General features: G+C 41.1%; 1 protein-coding gene across 5 annotated transcripts in view; it reads right to left on the bottom strand.

Annotated features, from left to right (window-relative positions):
* The window catches only part of LOC109961139 (Kv channel-interacting protein 2), a 138206-nt gene that overhangs the window by 61134 nt on the left and 50559 nt on the right, over positions 1-26513 (bottom strand). For 4 of the 5 annotated variants that reach the window (XR_002275099.1, XM_020601772.1, XM_020601774.1 and 1 more), the window contains exon 3: positions 23240-23339. Coding sequence is in view for 4 of the 5 variants with exons in the window: in XM_020601772.1 (XP_020457428.1) it covers positions 23240-23339 (100 nt within the window). In the remaining variant the exon portion in view is untranslated. Of the gene's footprint in view, positions 1-23239; positions 23340-23896; positions 24479-26513 lie in introns of those variants that run through there. The other variant, XM_020601777.1, reaches the window with a different exon arrangement.

The following is a 26513-nucleotide window of genomic DNA, read 5'->3' as shown; positions in this document are numbered from 1 at the left end:
CCACTACTGATAGAAGATAAAAGACTTCAGCTCTACTTGAATTTGCTACTGTTACCTTGAAAATGTCAGCTACAAAAATAGTGGCACCTATTGTTGCCAACTAGTTTTCAATTTAATATGCCACAGGTGGCAAATTGTGATTTACAGTCTCAATCACAACAAAATGTAATGATGCACAGGAATAAATGAGAGTTGTGCACTGCAAAGCGGAACACAGGTAGTGCTTAGACTCACACCACCATTGATTAAAACGCAGCACAAACAACGTGCTTAAACTACTGATACAGTCGTGTCAACAAATGTTCCTAATCTAAAACACTTTATTATGTAAATTACTGATAACTACAGGCCTATATATGAGCTGTTTTCTACAGTATCTTCTATTTTCTATTATATCTTTCTAGTCTCCTTTTCTGTCAGCACTGGCTTCTGCCTGCTTTCTTTGATAATCCTACCGTTTTCTTCTGAGATATAAACCCTGTGCTCTTCTCTCCTGCTGCTCAGCCTCTTCCTTTATTCTGCACAAGTGACGGAGGAGATGAAGCAGCACAAGGCGAGTTGTGCAGGTCAGAGTTGGTGAAAAATAACCTCTCAGTTCTTCACAACTTTCCTCCATTTGAAATATACAGTGTGGCTATTATTAAATGCAGCAGCACTGCCCCTACAGCAGCTGGCTACATTATGAAACTCTCCGCAAAACCACTGCCATTGCAAAAAGTACTCTTTCCTATGAAAGGGTTGAGCTTCAACCTTGTGGTTCTAAAAGGATGCTCTGGGGGTCATCCCCTCTTAATTTCACCTTTCATCTTACATTTTACATATGCTTTGGAAGGATGAATAAGGACAAGGGAAGAGGAAGTCAAAGGAAGGCAGTGGTGGGAAAAATGCTTCAGCAGTTAGAGAGAGAAGAGTGTTTAATTGTGATTTGGCACTGAATAAAACAGACGAGAATTCACAAAGAGCTGCAGAGATGAAAGGTGCAGTGAATTACGTGCGCAATTTGAACGGTCTGTTGCTCTCCTGCTGTTTCTCCCTCTTACGCTGTAGCTTGCTAAATTCTTTAACACATGCAAATAATCTCTGCCCATTTCTGTCTGCAGAAAAGGCAGTCACAATAACACAGTCATATTCAACCACATCAGGACACTTTGTTCTTCTGATATATGCACAAAAAGTGAGGATCAGGATGTGGCGAGAAAAAAAAAAAGCACACGCACACACACACACACACAAACATCCTTTTTTATAACCAGTTGTGTTGCCCACATAGACTTACCCATAACTGCTACTTGCCTTATACTAACCCTTATCCTGTGTGGCACGGACCGGCCTCTGGTCCCCATCAGTGATGCTGGCCCCCATGAAGCTCAAATGCTTCTGTCAGTATCCCCCCGGACACACACCATCCTCAGAGGATGGATGTCAAGAGTTTTACATCATGGCTGATTTAACCAACCTTCATATTAGCATAGACAGAGGACACTTAGTTTTGTTGTTTGTATATTGACAGATTGCCTCTGGGAGAAACAAAACATCCTGACAGTCTCCAGACAATGACGGATAAGGAGAGCTGTTGCTGCCAAAATCACTGCTTTTTCTACAGCGCTGAGGTGACATGTTCACAGGGAGAAGGACAGGTGATCAGAGATCAGAGCACTAAGCCACCTCATCATTGGATTGCAATGCATGTTAAGGGAACTAGAAAACCTGTTACTCACCCAGGAATTGATCACAATTACATTTTATAGCAGCCATGAAGACTTGGTAATAAAACTTTTAGAACAAATGCATTCACAGGTAAACAGAGATATGCTGATAAAGTAAATGTGTCTGACAGAAGCTGTCATACGTTTTGAATTCCTTTGTTTGCAGTTAATAGTGCTGCATGCTAGCAGTGTGGCTCTATAGATGGGAATATCAGGCTGTTACTCACTTGGCTCACCACTTTCAAGAATGAAATACTTTATGTACATTAGGTACTGAGTGGATTGCCATCAAATATCATGTTGCCATAAAAATACAAATACGTCAAAACTAAGAAGCTGGAACTAGTTAATGTGCATCATGAAGTAGGCATGCACATGTTTGCAATACAAGTACAAAATATAGTTTTAAAAGCAGATGTAGACAACTTTTGTTGTCCTGAATAATGGAGAGCAACTTGGACACCGACCAGCTAACAGGATGTGTGTGTCTGAGAAAATGTGAACATGTGTTTGTGCATCACTCATGAATCATGAATGAGGTTTCTGTTATTTCCTATACTTGCTGGAAGAGATTAGTTTGATCCAAACAGGCAGTCACCTAAGTCAGTACACTCTAATCTTAAACACACATGCAACACCGTGCACACAAACTAGACATAAAAATGAGCAGGCGAAGAGATGCTCAGGGAGTCAGGAGAGGATAGAGTACAGTGGGAATAAGGGTCATGAATCTGACAGAGAGTACAAAGTAATGCCTCCGAGATGCCTCTGACTGTAAAAAGGCATTGTCCTCTTCTGCGAAATGGCTCCCTTCTGTGTGATACACTCACAACCAGCCCAACAAACTCTACAGGTTTATCTATAGTTTTCCTGTGCTCATCCCAGGATATAAAGTATAAGAGTTTACAGAGGTGGAATTAACAAGTTGAAGTTGTAATTATGTAAAACCCATTTCAGTCAACTATAATAAAAGAAACACTGTAATACTTGACAAGTACCGAGCACAGAGATCACAGAAGTTCTTTGTATGCAGCCTGTAGGTGTGCGGTTCTATATTTGGGTGTCACAAAGATTATAAATTAAAGGGCAGGGAAGAAAGAATAGAGCTGACATTTGAGCACAAAGGCCATTCTGCCACCAACTGTACTTTATGTGTGAAGCAGAGGTTCTCTGACTTGGTCTTGTTACTTTGGAGATCAACTCCCTGCGGAGCAGCTTCCTACACACGAGCAAGGCACACTGTGGTGCAGTGCTGGAGGAAACAGGACTAGAGCTTCATGCAACTAAACACACTAGCTGTGCCTGTGTCTGTGTCCCACTGATGTATTATGCGAGCTGGATGCGACACTGCCTCTTGTGTAGTTTTTTCCCCAGTGACCACTCATGGTACTGCAAAGACTAATCCCCTGAGACCCAAAAAGCTTTTCCTCCATAGACCACAACCAATTTCTCTTGGAAGATAATCAAGTAAAATAATGACAAAAAGAGTTACCTGTAAAACTAGTGAAATGACTCATCCAACTGCCAATTGGGTGAATTATCACTTCTTGTATTATGAATTTTATATCCATCAGGGAGTAAAGTATATACTGTAGGCTGAGTGGGACTGTGCAGGTCTGAGACAATAGGGAAACGCCAATGCACATGTGCAGTGGGCCCCACAATGTAAACCTGGAAAAAGAATGGGGTTTTTTTTGCCTTACGTCTCAAGAGTGCAACTTTTAGTGGAAAGAACAGGTGCCATCTTGTAATCCACTATCCAACTTACATCCATAGTCTATCCATGTGCATTTATGTCTACTTATACATGTACATGGGTGTCAGCAGCAGCTAATTGTCTTGGCATGAGTGAGTCAGCAGAGGAACACTGAGAATAATGAGGCTGTAATGGCCACACTGCACTCTTGAATGAGTACAGTTGGATGAAGTCACAGATATGAAAGAGACAGTCATTGTAAAATGTGAATGAAACAACTTCCATGCTCCACCTAAATTAAACCAGGCCTAATATGAATAAACCTATAGACAACATACAAATAATGCAACCTAAAGAAAACTTAAACCCAAGAATGAATTCATCAGGACTAAAACAGCTGATAAACTTGCAGCCAGCTCAGTCTGTATCTATCAAACTTTTAATTGATTTCCATGAAGTCACCTTCAGGCTTTTTCATTTTCACATTTCATTTCTCCCTTAACAAACCCCAGACAGATTTCAGTTCTTGGATACCCAAGAGAACTGGAAGCCAGAGCCCTGCAACAGCCCAGCAGGTGTTCAATAACAAATCTAACCTGCCTCCAAGCTGCTGGCTGCAGCTGTATTGTCTTTTCTCAAGGGCTTGAAGTGGGCACAGCTCTTCTGGTTTGCTGGCTGTCTGTCTGATTGAGTCTACTGTTCAGAAGGGCATTAAGGATATGATGAAGTAGGTCACACACACTTCAGCCCCCCAAGCTCTCAGCCTGCTGAAATCCCAGCCCAGGAGACTGTTTGCTTGAGATTGCCCTATGTTAAAAAAAAGAAAAAATGAGTTGTTTCTATATATGAATGGGTTGGTCAGAAAACACAGGGCTTTCCCAAAGATGTCTGAAACATCTGACATTACAAGCTTGTCAACACACAATATGTGCATGTTAGTTTACCGAACTTACCATTCAAATTTTAATTATTTTATATATTTCTTATTTTTATTTATTTGATTTATGCTGTATATCTGCATGATGTGTTGGCCAGTTAAAACACTGCTGGATTTTTTGCTGTGTTTGTGTTCAGATGTCTGTCTGAAAATAAGGCTGCATAAAGTGATTAATGAAGGAAACGTTAACAGCATGTGGACATGTTTGTATGCCAAAGAAATAGCCTGGATAATAAAACACAGACAACCACTTGATATCCAAATGTTGAAAACACACACACACACAAAACTGTTCTGTTGGTTTTGAGAGGAGCATAACAAGCTGGGACACTTTCAGCATTTGACTGTGCGTTCAACAACATGGTCTCCACCTGCAGCCATGCTGAGAGACAAAGGGAATGAATTCTGCTTATTAAATAGAGGTTCCAGTGGATAGGAACCACTGCCTCTGGTGTGCAGATAATTTAAAAGTGACGCGGAGAGCAATATAAACAACGCCATTATTGTCAGCAGCGGCACCAGCACTCTACCTGTTAAGACTTCAGGTTTTATTAGAAAAGACCAGAGCACAGTGAAAGGAATGAGAAACTGTCAGAGGTTTGTGTGGGCTTAATTAGGCAGGTCTGGGCAAGCGTGTCTGAAAAAAATCTTGAGAGACAGTCCAATTACTAACTTCAGTTGAGGTAAAAAGTTTAGATTTTTTTTTTTCAAAAGGCAATCTGTTCCATCCTGCTAAGGCTGAAAATTAAACCAGCATTAGACATTTTTTATAGCTTGTTGTGCTGCTCTCTAGTGGAAAGAAATTAATGAACGCATGTTGAAATACTGTATCCGAGTCTGTAGAATGTCAGATGTTTAACTTACTTGATCAAATTTGCTGCTGTCTGCTGGTCATGTAACGTACATTGGTTTACGAGCTTGTCTGCTAAAAACTGCAGGTGGTTAAAAACTCCAAAAACCTCCAGAGGTTCTCTGTGGTTCTGACATTATGAATAACCATCCTCAATTTACAGGGAGTCATATGACGTCATTCATCATGGTGGTTCTGGTGGGGTCATTGACATGTATAAACACAACAAACAAGGCATCACCACTTCCCTCCAGTATGCAAAAATGAAGCCAAAATATCATGTATACAGCAGCTGCCATTTTGTCTTTTTGGCAACCAGATTCTGCACAGTAGTGACCAGAAGTGGAGTGATAGCATCAGATCGCCAATCAAAGCTGTCAAATTAACTGAAATACACCTCTTTCTATATCAAATACCTTCTTAAAAACAAACTTAGCAGAAAAATTACCATTTGTACACACATCAGGGTGAAAAACACATAAGTTACATCTGGGAAAAATTTATACTTTGTCCCAACTGTTTACATGGAGGAGGCAGGATTTAAGACAATCAATGGGTGGAGCACACACATGTCAAGATCACCACCAAAAAGGCATCAGCTGACTTAACTGTGTAGAAACGCGTTCAAATAAATCACCAATAAAGATCACAAAGCCTCTAAGGTGGTCATTATAGTCAGACAAGCTCCAGGTTCACCGAAGACTAATGTAATTATGTCAAACCTCAAGAAAGGAAGGAAGGATAAATGTGTTTGTTAATTGTGCTACTGCATGCTTTGACTTTAAAAGGTATAGCACTATATGCGAATGTGGGTGGACAAGATGAAATGAGCAATAAGCTTGATTTAAATAATTAAATCATAAATCAATAACAATGCAAATTGTCCGCTGCGGCAGCTGTGGTCCAAGTAATTAAATTATCTAAATTCAGGCCATTTCTCTGCTAGAGTCGTCTCAGTGATTGGCTCCAACCTCTGGCCTATCGCACAAACACAGCAGCACATTTGCTCTTTGTGGCTGCCACAGTTATCTCTATTCCACCTTCTCTGTGCTCATTTCAAAGTAGTCATTAGGAGAGAAGTAAGTAAAAGTAATTGGCTCATATACACAAGAGGCAAACCTCTGGCAGTTTAGGTATCTCACACACAATGTAGAGGTGGTTCATTAAGGTGCTTAAGTGAGTGAGGAGAACAGGGGAATAGAGAGTGGCTGTAGTCATTATCAGCCACAGGTAGATGGCATTATAGAGTCTAGCAGAGGACATGTAATGTCAGCGTAAAGAGGAAGAACGCCAGCTGAAAGGAGTCGGACAATATTTCCTCTTCATTATTAGCAACCATGAAATTTGCATGAGCCCCACGAGTGTGTGCATGTTTGTCTATGTGCTGTCACCGTTTGTGTGTCTTTGTGTGAGTGGATGTGTGGTGTAATTGTTTATAAGCATGTGTGAAGCATGCCAAATTATTGCCCTCCTGTCTTTTAGTGTAGGGGAAGCTGAGGGAAGGAGGGACCCCAAGATCCCAAATCTGAATCACAGCTGGAAGAGGGTGATAAGACAAACAGGCTCCCCCATCGGGACGCAGCTGAATAGGAACAGAGGAGGAGAAGATGAGTGGAGTGGAGAGCGAGAGAGAAAGGTGTATGGCAAAGAAATGTCACTTTTATAAGCCCTACACAGGGAGTGTGTTTATGTGCATGTTTGAAATCATAGTGGGGCATTAGCCAGTGCCATTGCCCAGTCTGTTTTCCCCATTTGTCTAATATTTTAATGCTATACTCAAAATGCCAAACTTCAACAAGGTCAGAAAAACAATGACAGAAAAAAAAAAAAAAAATTCAAGTATGGCAAGAACCCCGCCCTCCCCCCATTTTTAAAACTAAGAGTGCTAGTATGACTCACCTCGAAGCAGACGATAATGAGAACTGGCCCATTATGTTCTGAACGGCGCATCATAAGAAAAGCAGCTTTGGCTGCAAAAGCTAGGAAGAAAGTACACTGCATAAAATTCATTTTAAGTTGAGCTTGGCAGTCGGAGTTAAATTTCTTCTCAAGTCACTAGATTCATTTCATACACTTGTTCATGCAGGTGTTTATTAAAGCTGTCAATCATTTTAAAGGTGACTTCAAGATTCAGGTGAACCCTCTGGCTGAGCGCATGATGCTGGAATTGCATGGTGCTCAGAAATCTTTATACAGTTACCCTAAAAAAATAACCTATAAAATGTTCTCAGTTAGTCTTGGTGTATGCGTGTCTCTGACTGAGCTTGAGCACATTATTTCCATCCAGAAAATATGAAAATTGCTCCTACTTGGGTGAGTTGTGTGGAAACCTGAACACTGACACAGCAGCCGTCTTCCTGTGGCAGAATACAGTCTTTGTCAAGCTGGCTGTGAGTGAGGGGCTGATAAAGGAGGTGAGGAGGAGAACAGAGGAAAGGGGATTATTGTTAGAGCTGAGAGTGAGCTGTCTTCACAGCCACAATGCAGGTCCACAAAAAAAAAAAAGAAAGGAGAGGGGGGGGGAGGAGGAGGATTTCCTACAGAGCCAGAACTGCCTGCATTTTGACTAACAAATGACATTTTTTATGCCATGAGAGGGCTCTGACCAGCACTTTGCTATTCCTCTCTGCTTCTCAACCTTAATCTTTCTTTCACTCACACACACCATCAGGACATTAAGAGCAGCTGCCAAAACCTTTCATCACTTTCCTACTGTATACACACCCACACACTAAAGTGACAATTTATGAGATCCTGCCTTTCATTTCTAAGGTGTTTCTGCACTTTCCAAAGACTGATTCACAGTAATGGCTTTTTTTTTCTGGACAACCATGGTAACAATCACTGGTCATGCAGTGATTGTTACCACTGTAACAACCATTTTGTTTTGTGCTATTTATTATAGAAAAAAATGTTGATATTGCAACTAAATTAAAGGCATCACTTCCTGTGTGCTGCACAGTTTCCTAGGAGAAATCCAGGGAAATGCATATTTACTGCTTTATACTTTAATATTGTAGTACTAATTCTCAAATTATATAAAGGCTATACTATGCAGTTACTGAAGATAATATCTGATCCAAAGCATTGTGTGGACAGAGCAGTATCATGCTTAATCAATAACCAGCGGTACTTAACAAGCTTGGTTCACCTGTAGTTTGAGCCTTTAAAAAACACAAAGTACCAGTCATTGCTTATTAGAGCAGAGCGGTAGTACAGTCCTCATTGTTCCATTCCACTGTATCTTTAGACTGGCTGTCTAACTTAAAGTAAAGTGAACAGCAGCACAGAAGAGCTGCTACAAAACAGACACTTAGAGGAATCAATTCATCTCCACTGCTGTGAAAGCACAGCAAAGTAGGAGAGCCAGACATGGGAATGAGAAACGCACATCTGTCTGCTGCTGTTCTGTTTCTGTTGAGGGCATAACACTAACACACACACACACACACACACACACACACAATCACTCTCAGGCTTTCCTTAGTGTGTCTCATACAAAGTACAGCACTTGGGCATAAAACACATGAAGTCATACCCAAGACTGAAAGTGGCTGCATGTGATTCATATCAAATGCAAGCTTCCTCATAAAGGTCATAAAGTTCCTCACACATACATTTGAGCCTACCCCCTATTTAACAAAGACAGAGGTTCATAAAGACACATTCTCATTATCCAGTTGTCTCCAACCCCCCAAACCCAAAACAAATAGTAAAGGTGTGCCATTTTGGACAAAGGCATGCCATTATTCAGTATTGTGTCAGAATGGTGCACTGTGTGTGTGAAAACTTAAACAGGGCTTCACTAAGCAGAGATCAGCTCAAACAGCATACATGTACTCTCAGTCAGTAATTTACACAGACTGATTAGTTTATTAGGAGGTGTTGCACATATCATTTCATGTACAGTAATATACAGCCCCCATCCACTCCCTCCAGTCTTTGTAATACTGCATTTCATCCAGACAAAATAGGAGCAGTGCTAAAAATATTTCCCATAAGCATTATGATGATATGAAGCCAGACTAAGAGGTGGGCGAGTGGTGACAGAGGTTCTTTTCTAGCTGCTTGGAAGTGCTGACACAGAGCAGCTGTGGTATTATAGTTCTGAATCAACAGATCAACAGCATCAGTCTCACCTCCTGTGAGTGTGTGTGTGTGTGTGTCCTCTCAATTGACTGACAGCAGGAACTTCATGTACTCACTAAATGGATGCTGCATTAGTCCATAACACTTTGATTTGGTTCACTGCCCGGAAAGCATGTTATAATATAAATAAAGACCAGATGATATCGGTGCCTTCCAAGTTTTCATTTTCATCAAAGAATTGACATGGAGTTATTTCTGAGCTTGTTAAATTGCTGTAGCTCTTAGTTTGTATATTTATGCGCCAGTGTGTGTTTGTGTATGGCTACTTGCTCTGATCACGTTTACCTGCATGTTAGATGCTTTTTGCCTGGAAGTCTTTGATAGAAATTGGAAAGGTTTATAAAAAAAAGGGGGTGTCTAAGGCCAGGGAGACGGGCTCCGTTTTCAGCTTTTATACCACAATCGCTATCACAGAGGAATAAATGAGAAGGTCGCTAGAGATGACCTCTTCTGCTCTCGCTTTCATAAACACACACAGAAAACCATGAATCTCTGATGTGCTTTATACTAAGCTCCAATACCTTTTAGCACATGGCTAGAAATCACTAATTAAACATTTAAAAGAAGAAATGTGATTTGGCCCTTGTTTTTCAATGTGTCATAACTTAGTTATTCAACAAATATGACGATCATTGTGAGACGGGATGAAATGTAAACTGTTAAATCTAGCACTGAACATGTGTGTGGACATTTTGTTCAGAGTCCAACAGATAGTCAAGTTAAGTCAGGGAGCTTCTGTCCATAGGTTGTTGAATTGCACAAGGATTCAAGGATCTGAATTTTTTTTTAGGCTGATACAATATTTGACATCATTTGGGGCTTTGGAGCTTTTGGATGGTCTACCCACTGGACAGGTCACCAGTCAATCACCCTGCAGATGCATAGCAACAGACACCCATTCACACCCATTTACATTCACCTATTAACCTAACCTGTCTTTGAACTGTGGAAGGAAGCTGGAGCAGACAAGGGGAGAACATGCAAAAGCCACACAGAAAGGCCCCAGTCAACCTTCACATTCAAACCCAGAACCTTATTGCTGTGAGGAAATGGTGCTGCATCACTGCATCACCCTGCCACACCTGCAATAAGATAATAGTAATTGATCCCAAGGCCTATCAGATTTATCGCTCCAACTCAAATTTTGTCTGCTGAAGATTTGAGATTTCATATGTTCCACTTATCTTTAAATACAATTGTTTACATTCAGTAAACTCAAATAAGTGGTAGAGAACAGGAACAGTTTGTTTTCATTAAAATGTGAAAACTAATGCACAACATGTGCTGTGCGTGTGTGTGTGTGTGTGTGTGTGTGTGTGTGTGTGTGTGTGTGTATGCATTTTGGTCACTATTAATCTGTATGTGTGCAAGATGTGCCGTTTCCTCTGTGGGTGGTCACTGCAAGCTTCATTTTTCAGGCCTGCAAACACCTGCTGTTTCCTTGTCCACTCAAATTTACTGTAACACAGTAATAATAATAATAATAATAACTAAGAGGAATGCAAGGATAAAACAATTGTAGCGTTTTCATGTCAACAGAAAAACAACACAAACAACAACAGTGCGATTACTGCTGTCTGGTGCTATGAAACAATACTTCAAGCATGTTGGATTCACAAGTAACTTGATAATGCAAATAGCTACAACTCCCAAATGTAGATGAAAACAAAGAGCCAGAGCTTAAAAGAAATTACATAACTAATAGCATACAGTAACACCCAAGGTCTACATTAAATACAACTGACACAGCTCTCACAATTTTAAAAGGAGTTTACTTACTGTGTGACACAATAGCCAAACAAATGCACTTGTAAGCACACACACACACACACACACACACACACACACACACACACACAAAAGTTGACTCCTTGTCTTCAACTTTCGAGTCTGAATTCAGTCAACATTCAAGTCTGAGCCCAAATCTAAGTCAAGTCAGGAGTCCAGAGTAAAAGTCCTGGTGCTACAACACTGGGAATACCTGATTAAAAATATGTATGTAACAACATATTAAGAAGTAATATCAGGGGTGTTAGTATGTGATTATTTTCATAACTGTTTCATGACATGTTCCAGTATTAATAGACCGGAATGTTTACAGCTAATAACCTTGGATCAACAATATTGGGCAGCTTGCTGCATTACAAATTACTGTGCCCCAGTAAGTATCCCAGACGGCACAATGAAGGGTAACATTTGTTATATTTCAGTTATTGGTTCATATACTCTTTAGGTCTGACTCATTTCTTGCATACTGTATATCTCACTGTTTTGCCTCTGTAACTGTACAACCCTAATCTGAGTTCACCCTGCTGCCCTCACTGAAATGAAGGGCTAATATTAATAAATCTCCCTTGATGACAAACAGTGTCTAGACACACACACGCTTGAACTCATGACTTGCTAAAACTATTACCTTTACATCCACTTTAATCACTTTCCTGCCTCTGAGGAAGACAGGGTTAAGTAGGAAGACATCATTACTGATACAGCCTCTCATTCATAAAAGAACAGTGTGTAGAGGAGGGGAAACAGCAGGAGAGGAGAGATGAAGGAAGGTGAAAAGGTGAGAAGGTGAGAAGGATATACCACTCTTGTCAAACTCTGACTCTCTAATGTTAAGATCAACTCAGGAACATCAGCGAGCTAGTACTGTACACGCAGACACTCATATACACAAACACTCCTCCCACAACCAAGACGTTTCCCTCTACTGCTCACAGACTGACTCATCTTTAAGTGTGACTACTGCACAAAATCAAACCAAATTTAAGCACAACTTAAATACAATAATGTACAATACAATGCTGGATGCTGATGAGTTGGTGTTCAGTAACATTTTATCGACTGATTCCAGTATCATTTGTGCTTTTATAAAGCCAGCAGCTCCGACATAGCAGTAGCAGCATAAGTTATAAATGTTTTATTAAATATGTATGCCAAGTTAAAATACCAGGTGTACTTTAGTTTCATTAGAGAAGACTTATCCCTGTGTCTACTTTAAATGCAAACATATTGCTGACTCACAACTGAAGAGTCATGTTCAAGAGTGTTGTTGGTTCCTCACAAACAATTTTTGGTTGAGTACAGAGACCAGCTGGCACAGAATACAGTTACTAGACTAATCTATGCCTTTTGACAAGTTAGTTATAGAATTGGCATTAATTAGGTGATGCATTCTGCTGCAGTTGTCAGTAAAAGCTAAAAACACCCTTGAATATACTCTTTGCAAATAAATAAGAGTGATAAAACATTTAAGATTCAGTGAGAGACATGCTAGCCCTCTGACTTAATCAATCTGGAGCTGGATTCAAAGCAGAAGTGGCAAGTGGAAAGCTGTTCGGAGGACACTGTGTCAGCCATCATACCATAAAGTCTCAGTTTTAACAATGGAATACCCACATATTCCACCATGAAACCACCAGGAACAAATCAGTTATTAGATCGAGAAGCTAAGGAGAGAGAAGAGAAAGGAAGGATGAGAGGGGTACTTCCTACACACATGTACACAGACATTACAGACGCACACAGCCTCACACACACACACACACCAGTAAATAAACATGACTGGCATGTTAAAGTATTGTGAGAACTTTCCAGGCATATTAAGGCACATAAAAATGGAACATTAATTAAGTAGTTCATTTTCCAAGCTGTGCTTATTGTACTCAGAGATGCTCAGGAGTGCCATTATACACCATCAGTAAGATCTCCTTTGATGCTAAAATCCTGCAGAGCCTCTCTCCATCATGAACATGCAGGAAGAAAACAGGCCCATAGTTCAGTGCATGAATTTTATACTGTCCTCATTAATAATCATTAGCCCTCTTAATGACTGTCTCTGAGTGCGCATCACAGTGTATACACCATGTCTCCTTAATTCACCTTCATTAAAAGCAAACATCTTGTTTGTAAAATTCAAAAAGATTGTGACTGAAAATCAATTCAGGCCGATGCTACTCCTTTCACATTTACATGTAACAAATTGAAATTATTGCGCCGTTTCTGGTTTTATTGTTGCTGAGCAGACTGTGAATTTCACAGTTCAATTTAAAATTTAGTATCATGCTTGATCATGTATGGCAAACCTGATTTTATGAATACATCCCATCCAGAAAAAGCTATTTGTCACCTTTTATAATTTATGTGGTTCATGAATACATAGTAACTCATTCACTCTGTGTTTATCTTGTTGTGTGTTTTCATCTCTACCTGTCAAGCTTCTCCAAGTGTTCTAAAACACAAGGGGGAAAAATACCTGGTGAAAATTTGGCTGGCTCCTGTTTATATTCAGGGTAAGAGGCAAAGACCAGACTGACAGGAAGAGTCCCATCTGATAACCGGGCTAAGGTCAAACCTGCACTGTGCGGCAAGTTTGGTAGTGAAATTTCAGGTCAGGTGACGTTGTGAGACGAAGAAAAACATTGCTGTAATGCAAAAGAAACAACTATGAAAGCCCCCTAAGCATTTTGTACTGTCTACCCTGGGATGTGCATGTTAAAACCACAGTAATTTTGTGCCAACAGACACTGGCTAACAAGTTTATCACTGTTGGTTTGCTTTTATGAAACTCAGGACTGCAAAGGCATACAGAAACTTTGTATGGTCTAGTGGCTTTGCTCTTTATATTGTTATCCTAATCCTAACTAACATACTATGTAACTAAGCACTGTTATGTCAATGTTAAATTTGTCTGGATAACTGGAGGAAAGGAACTACTTGCTTGTTAAATAACACTTTGGTCTAAAGCCTGCCAAGATAGCAATGATACTAATGGTGAAATGAAAAACAAAAATACTTGAATGATTCAATGCTTGATAGACCCTTTAAAAACACACACAGCTGCACAACTAACAATATGTCACAGGAAATGAGCAGCTAGCGAAAGTGAGCAGGCCATCAACTACTTGTTAGGCCAACAAGTCAGTGTGGCCGGGTGTGCGCTCTGTGTAATGTACAGTACTGTTGCAATTTCCAAGAAAACTAATTAGCCATCCAAATTTATGTTATATTGTGATGTCCTGTTTTTTTAATAATAAAATTAAAAGGATTAGATTTGGATCCTGCACATGTTTATCTTATTTATCACACCTCAGCCATGTCAGCAAATGCTTACATTAAAAGGATCCTGGATCTGCCAGAGGTGGCAACAGGTTTCTGGTGAACACTGTATACACCTGTGTTTTACCTCAGGTCTGGCTCATAAACATCCATATCTGGGCTGATTCTGGCTGTTACACCCCACTGCTGTCAGACAGCAAGAAAGACTTTGTATGTGCTCATGTATTACTCACACTGTGGGGACCCAATCTGTTTACACACACATTCTGGGGACTCAACCTTCTTTGTGGGGACCAAATGCTGGTACCACCATGTAAATGACTGAAATTTAGGATCACAGCATGGTTAAAGGTTAGGGTAAGTCTCCAGGAAATGAATGTAATTCAATGTAAAGGCCCCATGAGGAAAGAAAACATGTGTGTGTTTTCACCAAAATTGGTCCAGATGTGGAAGCGGCATCAAACAGTCGCGCTTCATGTGGGATAGACCCAGGCTGAGGAACCAGGTGGATAGTGAGCCAGAAGAAATAGAATGAAGCTGTGATCTGAGTGAGACAGCCACAGTCAGAGTAGAATTTCCCTTCCTGTCTCTTACCTCTACTATACTCTACGATATTACGTACAAGTCCATCATTGATGGTAATCTCCGTGGCTGTTGCACTGCTTCGGGTCAGTAACAATCCTAGTGCTGTCCTGACTGTCACCCTCCAAAAAACAAAACCCCCTGTATGTGTGAGGTGTGTGTGTGTGTGTATATATATATATATATGTGTGTGTATTTATTAGTAGACTCCATAAATTCTTGTGAAATTCTGGTGCTGGGCCATAGTGCTTACTGGGGAGAAGCACTTATGGAATGTCAGGTTGCAGTGTGAGTAATCTGTTTAACCAGGGCCAGAGAGAGGTCGCAGAGGGAAAAAATAGGATTTTTATCCCCCACAGCCAAAAAGCAAACACCCAAAGTGAGCACTGTGTGCAATGGAAATGATTAAAGCAAATGGGTTTTCAAGAATATAAATATGTTGTTGGACTTGTAAAGTCTGCATCTTGGAAATTGTGTAGTTTGGCGTGGCTGTCAGAGAGGAAGCACAGGCTGGGTTCTCAGGGGGGGGCGGACCCCAAGCGACACTTTTTGAGCACAAAACGTCTAGCTCAGCAGTTCAACGTTTCCTAATAACTTCCCTTCACATAATTGTAATGCCCTGAACCATATCGTAGCCACAGAAAACGCATTTGGTCCTACAGTATTTCCCTCTGCATTGTCACACTGTGCATATTTAGCTGGTTAAGGATTTGGCTGACTTCAGCATCACTCCTGGGAGAGATAAAGACCAAGCTGTCAGGACGTGTCCCTCTGACAACCTGGCCCCAGGCTGACAGAGGGGCAATTATGAAGGTGGCCATGTTGTGGCCAGTATAAGTGCAGCTAGGTCTGCCAAGGAGCTAATGATGCTAGACAAATTTATACGGCCTCAAAGATCATTTTTGCTACTATATATTATAACCAGCATAGACATAAAGATACTTCCAAATTCAAGGACAGTTTTCCATTGAGCATCTCTACAGCACTTCCTTCTCATTTTGTCTCATTAAGTTGAACTGAGCAAGGTCAACTCTGTTTGATGGATATCCACTTCTGTTTTGATAAAGGAGACATTTTTGAGTGGGAAGTATCTACTAAACTTCAACATCATGAAGTGTTACACAAGTTGTTTTATCACTAAATAACTTCTCCTTCAAATAACAAAGGAATAATATAAAACATTTCTACCCTCAATAACCACTGACCGGACATGGGGCCTCCACTGATCGTGGCTTGATTGGCCCATCAGCTACAGTAAACACTGTGTGCACGGGGAGACACCGAGTTTATCCCAAATGGTGGACTAACTGACCATATTGTGGTTTATTTTCTGACTGCTGGGTGCCTGCATACAGTGTGAATGTTATTGACAAGACCTTGTCTAAAAGTATTTCAGAAGTAACTGACTGCAAGACCAACTGCTGTGCTCTCCTGCGTTGCCATCCCTCAGGCCAAAAAACCTGTGTGTGTATATAAGTGTGTGAGAGAGAGAGAGAGAATTTGCTCCTGACAAGAGCACACCCCAGGCTTCCTCTAATCACCTCCACCTCTCTCCTAATCACTCTTGGCTGTGTCGTCAATCACACCAAATTTTTTACCAAAGAACCTTTGATGAATAAAGAAAATGTCCTCAGCTAAATTAGTCACTCGTTGTCTGCTTGTTTGTCTGCCTCTGCTTACTGCACACACAGATAAGAGGAATAGTAACAGATTCCTAACACCATCATGCATAGTGGTCACAGGGGCGACTGTGGATCAGGAGGTAGAGCAGGAACCCGAAGGTTGGCGGTTTGATTCCTGGCTTCTCGCAGGCAACAGACTAAACCTCTAGTTGCTCCAGGTGATACCACTGTGTGCGAGTGAGTGTATGTGCACATGGGAGTGTGAATGAATAGTACATCAGTTCATCTGTTAGAATGATGCCATTTTGCAGGATGTTTGCAACAAAAGCAGTGTCTTGCAGTTTTGTGCCCTACAGTAAGTGCTTTACCAATTTTCATAGTAGATGTACGTACGGTAACTAAGGAACTGGTGGTATACATTTCAAGAGCAATTAGATAGCCAGACAAATTTTATAGAGTTACAAGCACCACATTTAAAAAGCTGCAACTTGCAAAGTGTAGACATTTTCCTTCACAAAAGAGAGATTGTTTTTAAACCAATCAAATGGTTTAATTTTTTTTAAGAGCTAAATTCAAAAGAAATAGCATCTTCTCAATTTTAAATACTTTGTTCATGTTTTCTGTAACCAAAAGAGTATTTGTAAAATAAATTGCTTTACAATAAGAAAACTGAATTTTATATTGAATTAAGAGTTAAATGAATTCTATCCACAAGAGCGGACATGTCAAAACTATGAGGATTTTAAAAACAGTTCATATCTAATGAAGAATAAAAACCGTGAAAAAAAAATCCATCCTGTATTTTCCAAAATACAGTAATGGCATAGTCAAGACTAAGACCAAATATTGGAAGCTTTCATAATACATGGCTAAAATTAATCACCATATTCCATTTCTCACACACCGCCTGAAAGACCCAGCAAACTGTAATGTAATTAAAAAGAAAAGAGTGAAGCATGCACACCTCCAGACATGCTCTGCCCCAAAGCACTCAGTCTATGACGGTCACATGTGGCCTTCAGACGTCCTCTACACAAATGCGTATGGCTTCTCACACACACACACACACACACACACAGAGAGAGAAAGAAAGAGTGCAGCTACCACCGGTGATTTCCTATCTTTAATGTGAAACAGATAAACCCTGCTGACAAAGGGCTCTCTCTTATACACAAAATGAGTAAAATGCCACGAAGGGGAACAGGAGTTGTGACCTTTGCTTTAGTACACAGTAACAATGTTTCGCTATCTGCTGACCTCTCCTCTCCATACTGATGAGTCAGTGTAATGCAGGATGACTGGGCTAATGGACAGAAAATCATCCTCTAATGCAGATTAGAAGCTCAGAGCGACAGTAAAGCAAAGCAAGAGAGATGCACAACGAATGGCGCAGGCATCTGTCACACTCAGAAACAATTTCTGTCAGTCAGTATTGCTAAGCATCTGTGACAAGGCAACCGTGTCATTCTGATGCTTTGGGGGTGGGGGGGGGACTCCTGATATTTGTAACACAGAAATTATCTTTCAATTTTTATTCTGTGATGTCACCTTCAGCCTCAATCAACTAATATCAAATTCTGCTCCTCCCCATTTCTCTCACCTCCTCTCCTCTTCCTCCCTGCAGGCATTTAGAAATTAATGTGTTTACAAAGAAGGGAAGAAGAAGAACAGATGGGTGGGGGGCCCAAGGGGTGAGGTGAGCAGGATTAATTTTAATTAACAATTGCCCTGCCCTCTGTAGATTCAGTCAAAAATTTAGAACTCTTTAGAATCGATTCTGGCTTCCTGCTGCATTAACCACCATGGCCTGAAAGGTTGGAGAGGAGAGCGGGATGACAGGGGCCATGTGGAGAGCCTGGTTTGAGGATGGATGATGGGAAAGTTAAGGTGTGCAGGCAACAGTATAGAAGCAAACAAATAAAACAGCACTGAAGAAGAGGTGAGATGAATCAGGACACAGAAAGACAAGTCATCCTGTTAAAAACCAAAATATATATGAAATTATTATGTAATCTTATTTGTCAGAGTAGAGATGGCGTGAGTAGGAGTGTGATCGAGTTAGAGAAAAAGAGTGAGAGTGCAGCTCATGCGGTGACTGTCAGATTATTTAGAAATATACTGGGGACATAAGGAAGAGGACAGCGGAGGACGGCTGGGCAATTACATAAATGTCTTCGTTCCTACATTCAAACATCCAATCCGCCTTACCTCATGAGGTCTCAGGTGAGCCACTCATATAATTATAGGATTTTACTGATGGATAGAAGGTGTGCATTAGCAGGATACGACTGGCAGGAAGAGCTTCCGTAATAGGGCAAACAACGCCTACAGACTACCAAAGAGCGTCTCTGGGATTTGCCTGGCAAATGCAATAGTATCTGCAGATTAATTCATCTTCTTGCACAATGCCTCTGTCCTTGCTTTGCCCCCCATCCTTCCTGCCTGCCTTTCATTATTCCTTCCTTCTTTCCTTCCCTCATTGATGAAACCATTGTGACAGATAAGCCTAAATGAGCCCCTCCAAGCATTCCTCCATGTAGGAATCCAGTCATTTTGCAGCAGCATTTCTGGCACTTTTAGGAGAAAACCAGGCCCAGGAAGAGGCTCGGAGAAGATCCTCAGTGAGGCAATGTGTCACATGTCTTGGCAGTTCAGATAACACATGAAATTAAGGTTTGTATTTAGTGTCAGTGGCAATTACAGCTGCATCAAAAACTGCTGTCCTGAGAAGGTAATTCCAGGCTAAACTCCCCCTGACAAACTATTATGAAAGCATTTGCCCTGGAATTAGTTCAGTTCAGCAACTATAAATTATTATTTTTTGAACACAGGAGCCATTTAGAAGTCACTATGCAGGGGTATGATGTGAAGCTTCCACACCTGCCAGTATCCTTAACCTTAGCACCTCTACTGTCTCTCTCTTGAAAGAGAGGTCTGTCCTGATTTAAAGTTTCATCATTACTCATTAAGAGCTCTGTGTACTGTTCGGAGCTGTCACAGACAATTCTCTTCTAGACCTGAGAGCAGCAAGAGACAACTTTACATAAAGATCTACATATTTGTTAACTCAGATTTAAAAGACTTGACTTCAATCAACCTACAAAGTTTATAGTCCCATCTACAACTTTTTACAAGAACATAAAAAGTGGAACGTTGGCATTTCTCTAGGATCATTGGCAGGAGTGTGTGAGCAATGCAATCCACAGGACTGTGCTAACCATTGGGAAATAAGCTGTAAATTCACTTTACCAAGAACGGATGTCCATTTAATCTGAGAGATTGTTGTATAAACTATCCTCAACACATTTTCAATCTTTCATTCACATTTTTTAGCTACATTCAGATGCCTTCTAAATACTCTTGTCCAAAAAGCAGCGTGCATGATTTGACTATAGCTCAGAATGAATACACAGATGTTTCTGTACACTATGCCAGCCACTTGGTTATGGCGTTCCATGAATGCCCTGCCTGCTAGCATCTTGCACCCCGCTATTATGTGCTGGATTGTCTCAGGGGCATCTTTGCACAGCCTACACACACACACACACATAATCTGTATCCGTTGCTGTTAACCTGACCAACAACTACTGTTTCATTGTTTTCATTTAACTGAAGAAAGTTATTCAAGATCCAGCTCTTGATAGCCCAATATGCAACTTGGTAAGCTGCAGTAAAGCTAACACACAAGACTAAAACACCAAATATTCATTTATGAAAAAACAGAAGCTTTTTTGCATTTTTGCTTCAAACATTATTTAAATGGGTAAGTATTAATTTTCTGTCAAATGATCATTTTAGCTCTAAACACAGAACAAATTTCTCACAAAAGTGGTGGTAATTATCTCTCTACACTGAGCCATTATTACATGCACGGTTAAACTCTTTATCCAGTCTTTTTTTTTTCCAGTGGTCAGAAGGGTTTGGCAAATTTGGATTGCCAATCTGAGCATGGAGGGAAACAAAATAAACTATCTGAACATTGGGCTGGAGTGGCACAACACAGCAAAGAAGCTGAAAAACAAGGCAGATCACAATGCAAAGATACAGTACACCTGAAATGTTTAAGTATCACACAGAACACACAGAGGATTGGCAGACTTACTGTCTATCCCTAGCTTATTTAGCCTTTAGAGGAGGTTGAGATAATAGCTGCATATGTGCAGAAAAGCCATCCTGTACATATATGTGTGTGTGTGTGTGTGTCCGATATGATTCCTCTTGTGAGGTGGAAGAGAAGATTAATGCACCGGGCTTCTATAATTACCTCTCAGCTCTCAGGGAATGCCAGGTTACCACACACACACACACACACACACACACACACACACACAGTGGGGCGCACTTCAGCACAATGCAGCAGGGTGAGAGTGTGTTATTTCTAGAAGGCTACATTTCACTCAGTGGTGATTGGAGACCACCCACACTACCTTTAAGCTACACAGGTCAGCTGCACTTTGAGAACATACATTCACTCTGTCTCTCATTTCGCCCAGACGCACACAAAAGTTGCTTGTAAGAATAATGACTCACCTGTAGCTGCCCTTCCCACACAAAAAAAACCCCACGCCATCATGTCATGCATTCACATCACACTTTTTTAAATTTTAGTAGAGAGCAGAAAATCACCTGTCACCTGTTCTCTCTCTCATGCACACACACACACAATCACTTTGCAGTCAGCTACTCCTGACTCTATACAATCATACTCCTATGAAAAATACCACCAACAGAAAACAAGCCACATTTCTCCAAAGCTTTAAATGTATTGCATCTTCATTACCGACTCTTAATGGCAAGCACCTGCCTTAATAACCATGAAAACTATCAAGACCCAGGATGTTTTAGAGCTGATAGCATCTTACAATGACAGGATTTGAAAATGTTATTAAAAACTATGGAAAGAGTAAATTGTTCTGCCACACTGAGTGACTTGAGCCCCCGCTACCCCTCCTGCTCAACTATTTAAAAAGCAATGCGACTTCTTGAGGGCAGTCAGATACGAACCTTTTCAACAAGCTGGACTGAACAGAGGAAAATGTTATCTTCTAAAGAGCTTAGATTTACATTGAACATTTAATCTCTTCCACTGTCATATTTACTAAACATCCGTAATAGGTCTCATAACCATATGTGGATTACATATCCATCTGTATGTGACTGCAGTTATAAAGGTAATAGTCTGATAAGAGCCGCCAGGGGAAAAGTCAGTCACGCTGCTGTTGTGGAGTCTCTGCAAAGCTCATTGTTTGTCTAAACATGATGGTCAGCACACTGTGGGGTGCTTGGCATGACTTTTTATATTATATAATGCTGAGTTATAAAGCCTGGTGGATGTTTTTGAAGTCATACACCCACACACACACAAATATGGCATGTCTGCTGAGGGCATCTTTCAGTCTTCCCTTAATTTAGGACATATTAAATTTGTGATAAAGCACTGCTTAGCTGCCAAAGTGTGGACTAGTGCAAATAAGATTACAATATCCCTTTTGAGTCTGAGGTGCACAGACAACTTCCCTCTGCAGGCCTGAGATGTGTTCAGGCATAAAGGCAAGCATTTTATTTAGACAGTTGACATTTAAGAGGCAAACCAAGTTCATATAAGCTGTGAGCTATAATGAGAGAATGGAAGGCTTTGGTGACACAGGAAAACACCTCAAGAGAGTGCTCAGCTCACAAAGGAGCCCATACTGTACAAAGCACAAGTGTGTGCAGGCATGCTGCTATCACTCTGGGAAAACTGTAAGTGGACAGATACTGGAAGTGCTGTCATCTGCTTGCTCAGCCCAATTACATGCATACAAGCCCATAGAGAAACAAAGCGCAATATATAGGCAGGATCCAGTGCTGTGTAAATCACAGAGCAGATCATCAAAAGCATGTTCACATTTGCCCCACTAAAAAATCCACATGGGATTAATTGTCGCCTAGTGCTTGCACAGAATTTCGGTCTATTTTTAACTACAGACCCAGACTTGGGCAGATAAAGCTCACGACTAAAGGCTAAAGGAAAACATGCAAAAGCAGTGGAATGGCCGAGCTCCACAATTTGGACATGAGATCCGTCAGACAGGTGTTCTCTATCCTGCAGCGCTTTTCACAACAGTCAAGACAGCGACAACAAGGTGGTCTCCCATGACTGAGCCAGACCAGCAAAAAAAAAAAAATAATATCACACAGTCTTAAAATTGACAGAAATCAAGTATCTTTTTCCAACATTACGCACCACGTAGGCACTCACACTAACATGCAACACGGACATTAAAAGATCCAATATGTGTATTTTTTCCCCCATTCAAATAGTGTCTCTCTTAATGCCCAGAAAACGATCTATAAAAGGTTCGACTACTTAGATGGGGTAACACGGCAACTACAGGATTTATTGGGTTATCCTGGACGCTGAAAATTGGAGTAAGACAATATGCCAAACTTTCAGTACAAAGTTGCGCATTATACAAAATAACCATAAAAAACAAAAGTATTTAGTTCTTTGACGTTTGGCGATGAGATAAATGGCGAACACACTGTGACATTCCAAAGCGAGCTGAAGTTAGGTGGACCGGGATCTCTACAGATTTGCATATTGGATCTTTTTTTTTCCTCTAGGTAATCAGACACATCCACCGCTTCACTCACCCGTTAGTTGGTCATAGGATCCGTCCAGCTCTCTGGAGTCCGACAAGCTTTGGTCATGGTTCTTCGCCTTCATTTTCCCCGTGTGCGCCGGAATGTGGATCTGTGGGAAACCGCAGATATGATGGCGATTCAATGTGGAAAAAATAGTGGTTTTGTTGTTCTCCAGGATGTCTAATAAGTCATAGTTGTTCTGCCAAAACAAAGCCCCATGGAAGTCGTTCCCCAGTCGGTTTCTGTGTGCGCCCTCGGAAGCTGAGCAGCTGAGTGAACCATGCGCGCTTCTGGTTGGCATTCTCACAAGGGGCTAGCACGCGCGCACGCACACGCTTCGGTACACATAAGCAAAGACGGGGGGGGGATACAAAATTAATTTAATTGCATAACAGATGTACATCTGGCCAAAACATGAACATGACAGTGAGTTTCCCGACATTTCCCCCCCACTGGCATAAAGCAGTAGATCTCTGGCTTCGTTCATACAGCATCTCACTCAGTGAGTTGGTCGTCAGCCTGCCACTCTGCCATTAAAATCACCACCACATCCTCCAGCCTAATGTTCTACAGATATGTCGGATGAGTACAGAAACATCAGCAGCAAGGCGCGTACTGCTGCTGCCAAGCAGAGGTTCTGACGATATCTGATCCATAAATACTCACTGGCTCAGGGAAGCCTTGTGTCTATCCTTTCTCTTCCTCTCCGCTCTTCTGTCTTCGCCTCAATCGTGCTCGCTTACTACACTATGACATTTGGTCGCAATCTGTCAAGCAATCTGTCTTTGAGGCCATATTTCTACATCAAATCAGGATTTGCATCAGTAATGCTCTCCAGCCTTCCACGCGTCTGTTCATTCATCAATCTCTGACACGAACAGTTATATTTGCCAGCTTGTTACTGGGTGGTGAAGTTATTCTTTTATTTGGATGTTCGAGCTCTCGGCCCCTGTTGAAGTGTAAACTGTGTGCAGGCTGCTAAATTCTTCCTCATTCACACACCACTCTGTCATCCATGTTGCTCTCTCAGGAATCAGTTGACATCTGAATCAGACACATTGCCTTAAAGGTTGGCAATAGACCTCGTCCTTAAGGCTTGATGTCCTGTCACTGAATTTCAGTGACTGAAATAATCACTGAAGCACATGTCCATAGCCACTGAACTGCCTGTTTCCATGTGAGCACACAGAAACAAAAATGAAAAGTTAAGTGAAGCAGGAAACCAAAAACCAAGCTACAAAACTGGCGGATCTCTAGCTATTACTGAGCACTGACGAACACTGAAGAGAGGGCAGGAGTTGATTGTGTGATTAGATGCAGGTGTCCCCACAGCCAGCCACACAGGGAGGAAGGATGAGGTGCTCAGCTCAGCTCAGCAGACACTCAAACAGAGAAACAGAGCACGGAAAAGAATCACCCACACATGAACTTATTAGTCAGGGTTTGGGTTCTGTAAGAGGTAACCTGCTGCAACCATCATAAAGTGATGCCCCACCAAAATTGTTTTTACTTTTAAATATGCCTTGAAAGCAGCAGCAGCACAATAGGGATTTAAAAAAAATCAGCCTTGGACTTCTGAATCAGCCTGATTCACCAAAACACACCATCACATGTGACCTGTGTCATGCTATATGGGAACCATGTACAATACATGAAATAGAAATACCTGCATATATAATCTTGTAAGGCTGTAGATTTATTGTTTAGTGTTTAACCATTGTAAAGACACCAGTACATGAACAACCACAGGCTACCATGACACAGTTTAGCTCTTGTTCTCTCTCTCTCTCTCTCTGATGTTGTATGTTTTCCACATTGAGCCATTGGCCCAGTTTGTAGACTAGCCCACCAGTAAGTCCAGCTTCTCCCAGTGACTTATCAAGATTATTTAAACACCATTTTTTTAGATATGACTGGAGAGCATTAATGACGCACTAGGAGCACACATAGGCCCATATGGTGGGTTTATTTGTGATCATTTTTAACCTGAATTTATTACTGAAAGGCACTAAAATACCTTGGAAAAGAGGAGAGTTAAGGTCATAAGGTGGTGGATGCCTCCCCCTGCTAAGCCTCATGTGAGCCCTGTATGCTGCCAATAAATGGAGGGAGGCCCACGGTAACTACAAAGACAGCTTTTTCTGTCATCTAATATCAACAAGATATTTCACAGATACAGGCATTTGGAGAGTGATTGGATTCCTGTGTGTGGTAAATGAAAGGAGAGAAGGAGAGGTGGATTCTAAATGAAGGCGAGGAGGAGGGTGCAAGCATGAAGAATAGGGGAAGTTGGGAGATCGATTTATGATGAGTTAGAGGGGATTTATCGACTCGCTGCCAAAGGAAAGATAAATGGTGAGTCATTGATGAGGGGGCTGTCTGTGACTGCGAGGGTAAGTGTTGGGGTTGGGATTTTCAGACGTAGATGTGTACACGTCATAGTTGTGCAGCGACCCCGAAACAACCTTGCTATATCTCTAAACAGAATACTGGGCATGGTGCCAGCTGGGTACCAAGGTCTCCTGTTTTGTTGTTTACTTCCATAATTTTCAACAGCAGAGAACATGAAGGACAAGAGAATCGTCTTTTCAAGCTTTTAATTCAAGATCATTTCCTGCAGTTCACCTGTTCCATCAACGGTAAGGAGACCCTTGTTGATTTACTAATAGATTTAGTGACTGGTTTCTGAACACCAGTTTCTCTTACTCTATTTCCAGTGGTTTGATCATGTTAGCCAGTCCTACACAGCAATAAGTCATCACAAATCCTCACTCTGGAACATATATTATTATTATTATACCGAAACTGATATTTGCCATTTAAAATAAACTTCTTTAGTTTCATAACACAACATGAAAACTACTTGTCAGTGCAGCTGTACGATGCAGCTTGTCAACTTCTAATCAAGCCTGATTTGGTTGTTTAATCAGTATCTACACATAGACTTCCAGCACCTTGTGACCAGACTATTCACATCTACTCTAAAGCTCAAACAGTCACTCGGACCATCAGGTTGTTGTTGTTGTTGTTGTTGTTGCAAGTCACTGATAAAAAAAAAGGCAGAGAACTGAGAGGAAAGGAGGAACACTCAACAAACTATTGCGACACAACCTCAGGCACTGCAACCCCAAGGTTAGTCCCCTGTCATTGGCAGCACTCTCACGAGCCAAACTGCACTGTGAATATTCAATGGCACAAAACTTAAAGATTTGCATGTGCATGTTCAAGTCAAGACTACAGAGATGCCAGCCAGAATGAAGACAGTATGTCACATATTGAACTG

This window comes from Monopterus albus, unplaced genomic scaffold, assembly GCF_001952655.1.
Source record: "Monopterus albus unplaced genomic scaffold, M_albus_1.0 scaffold52.1, whole genome shotgun sequence".
Classification (NCBI taxonomy): domain Eukaryota; kingdom Metazoa; phylum Chordata; class Actinopteri; order Synbranchiformes; family Synbranchidae; genus Monopterus; species Monopterus albus.
Note: the sequence above shows the minus strand (reverse complement) of the source record. Positions and strands in the feature narration are given on the sequence as shown.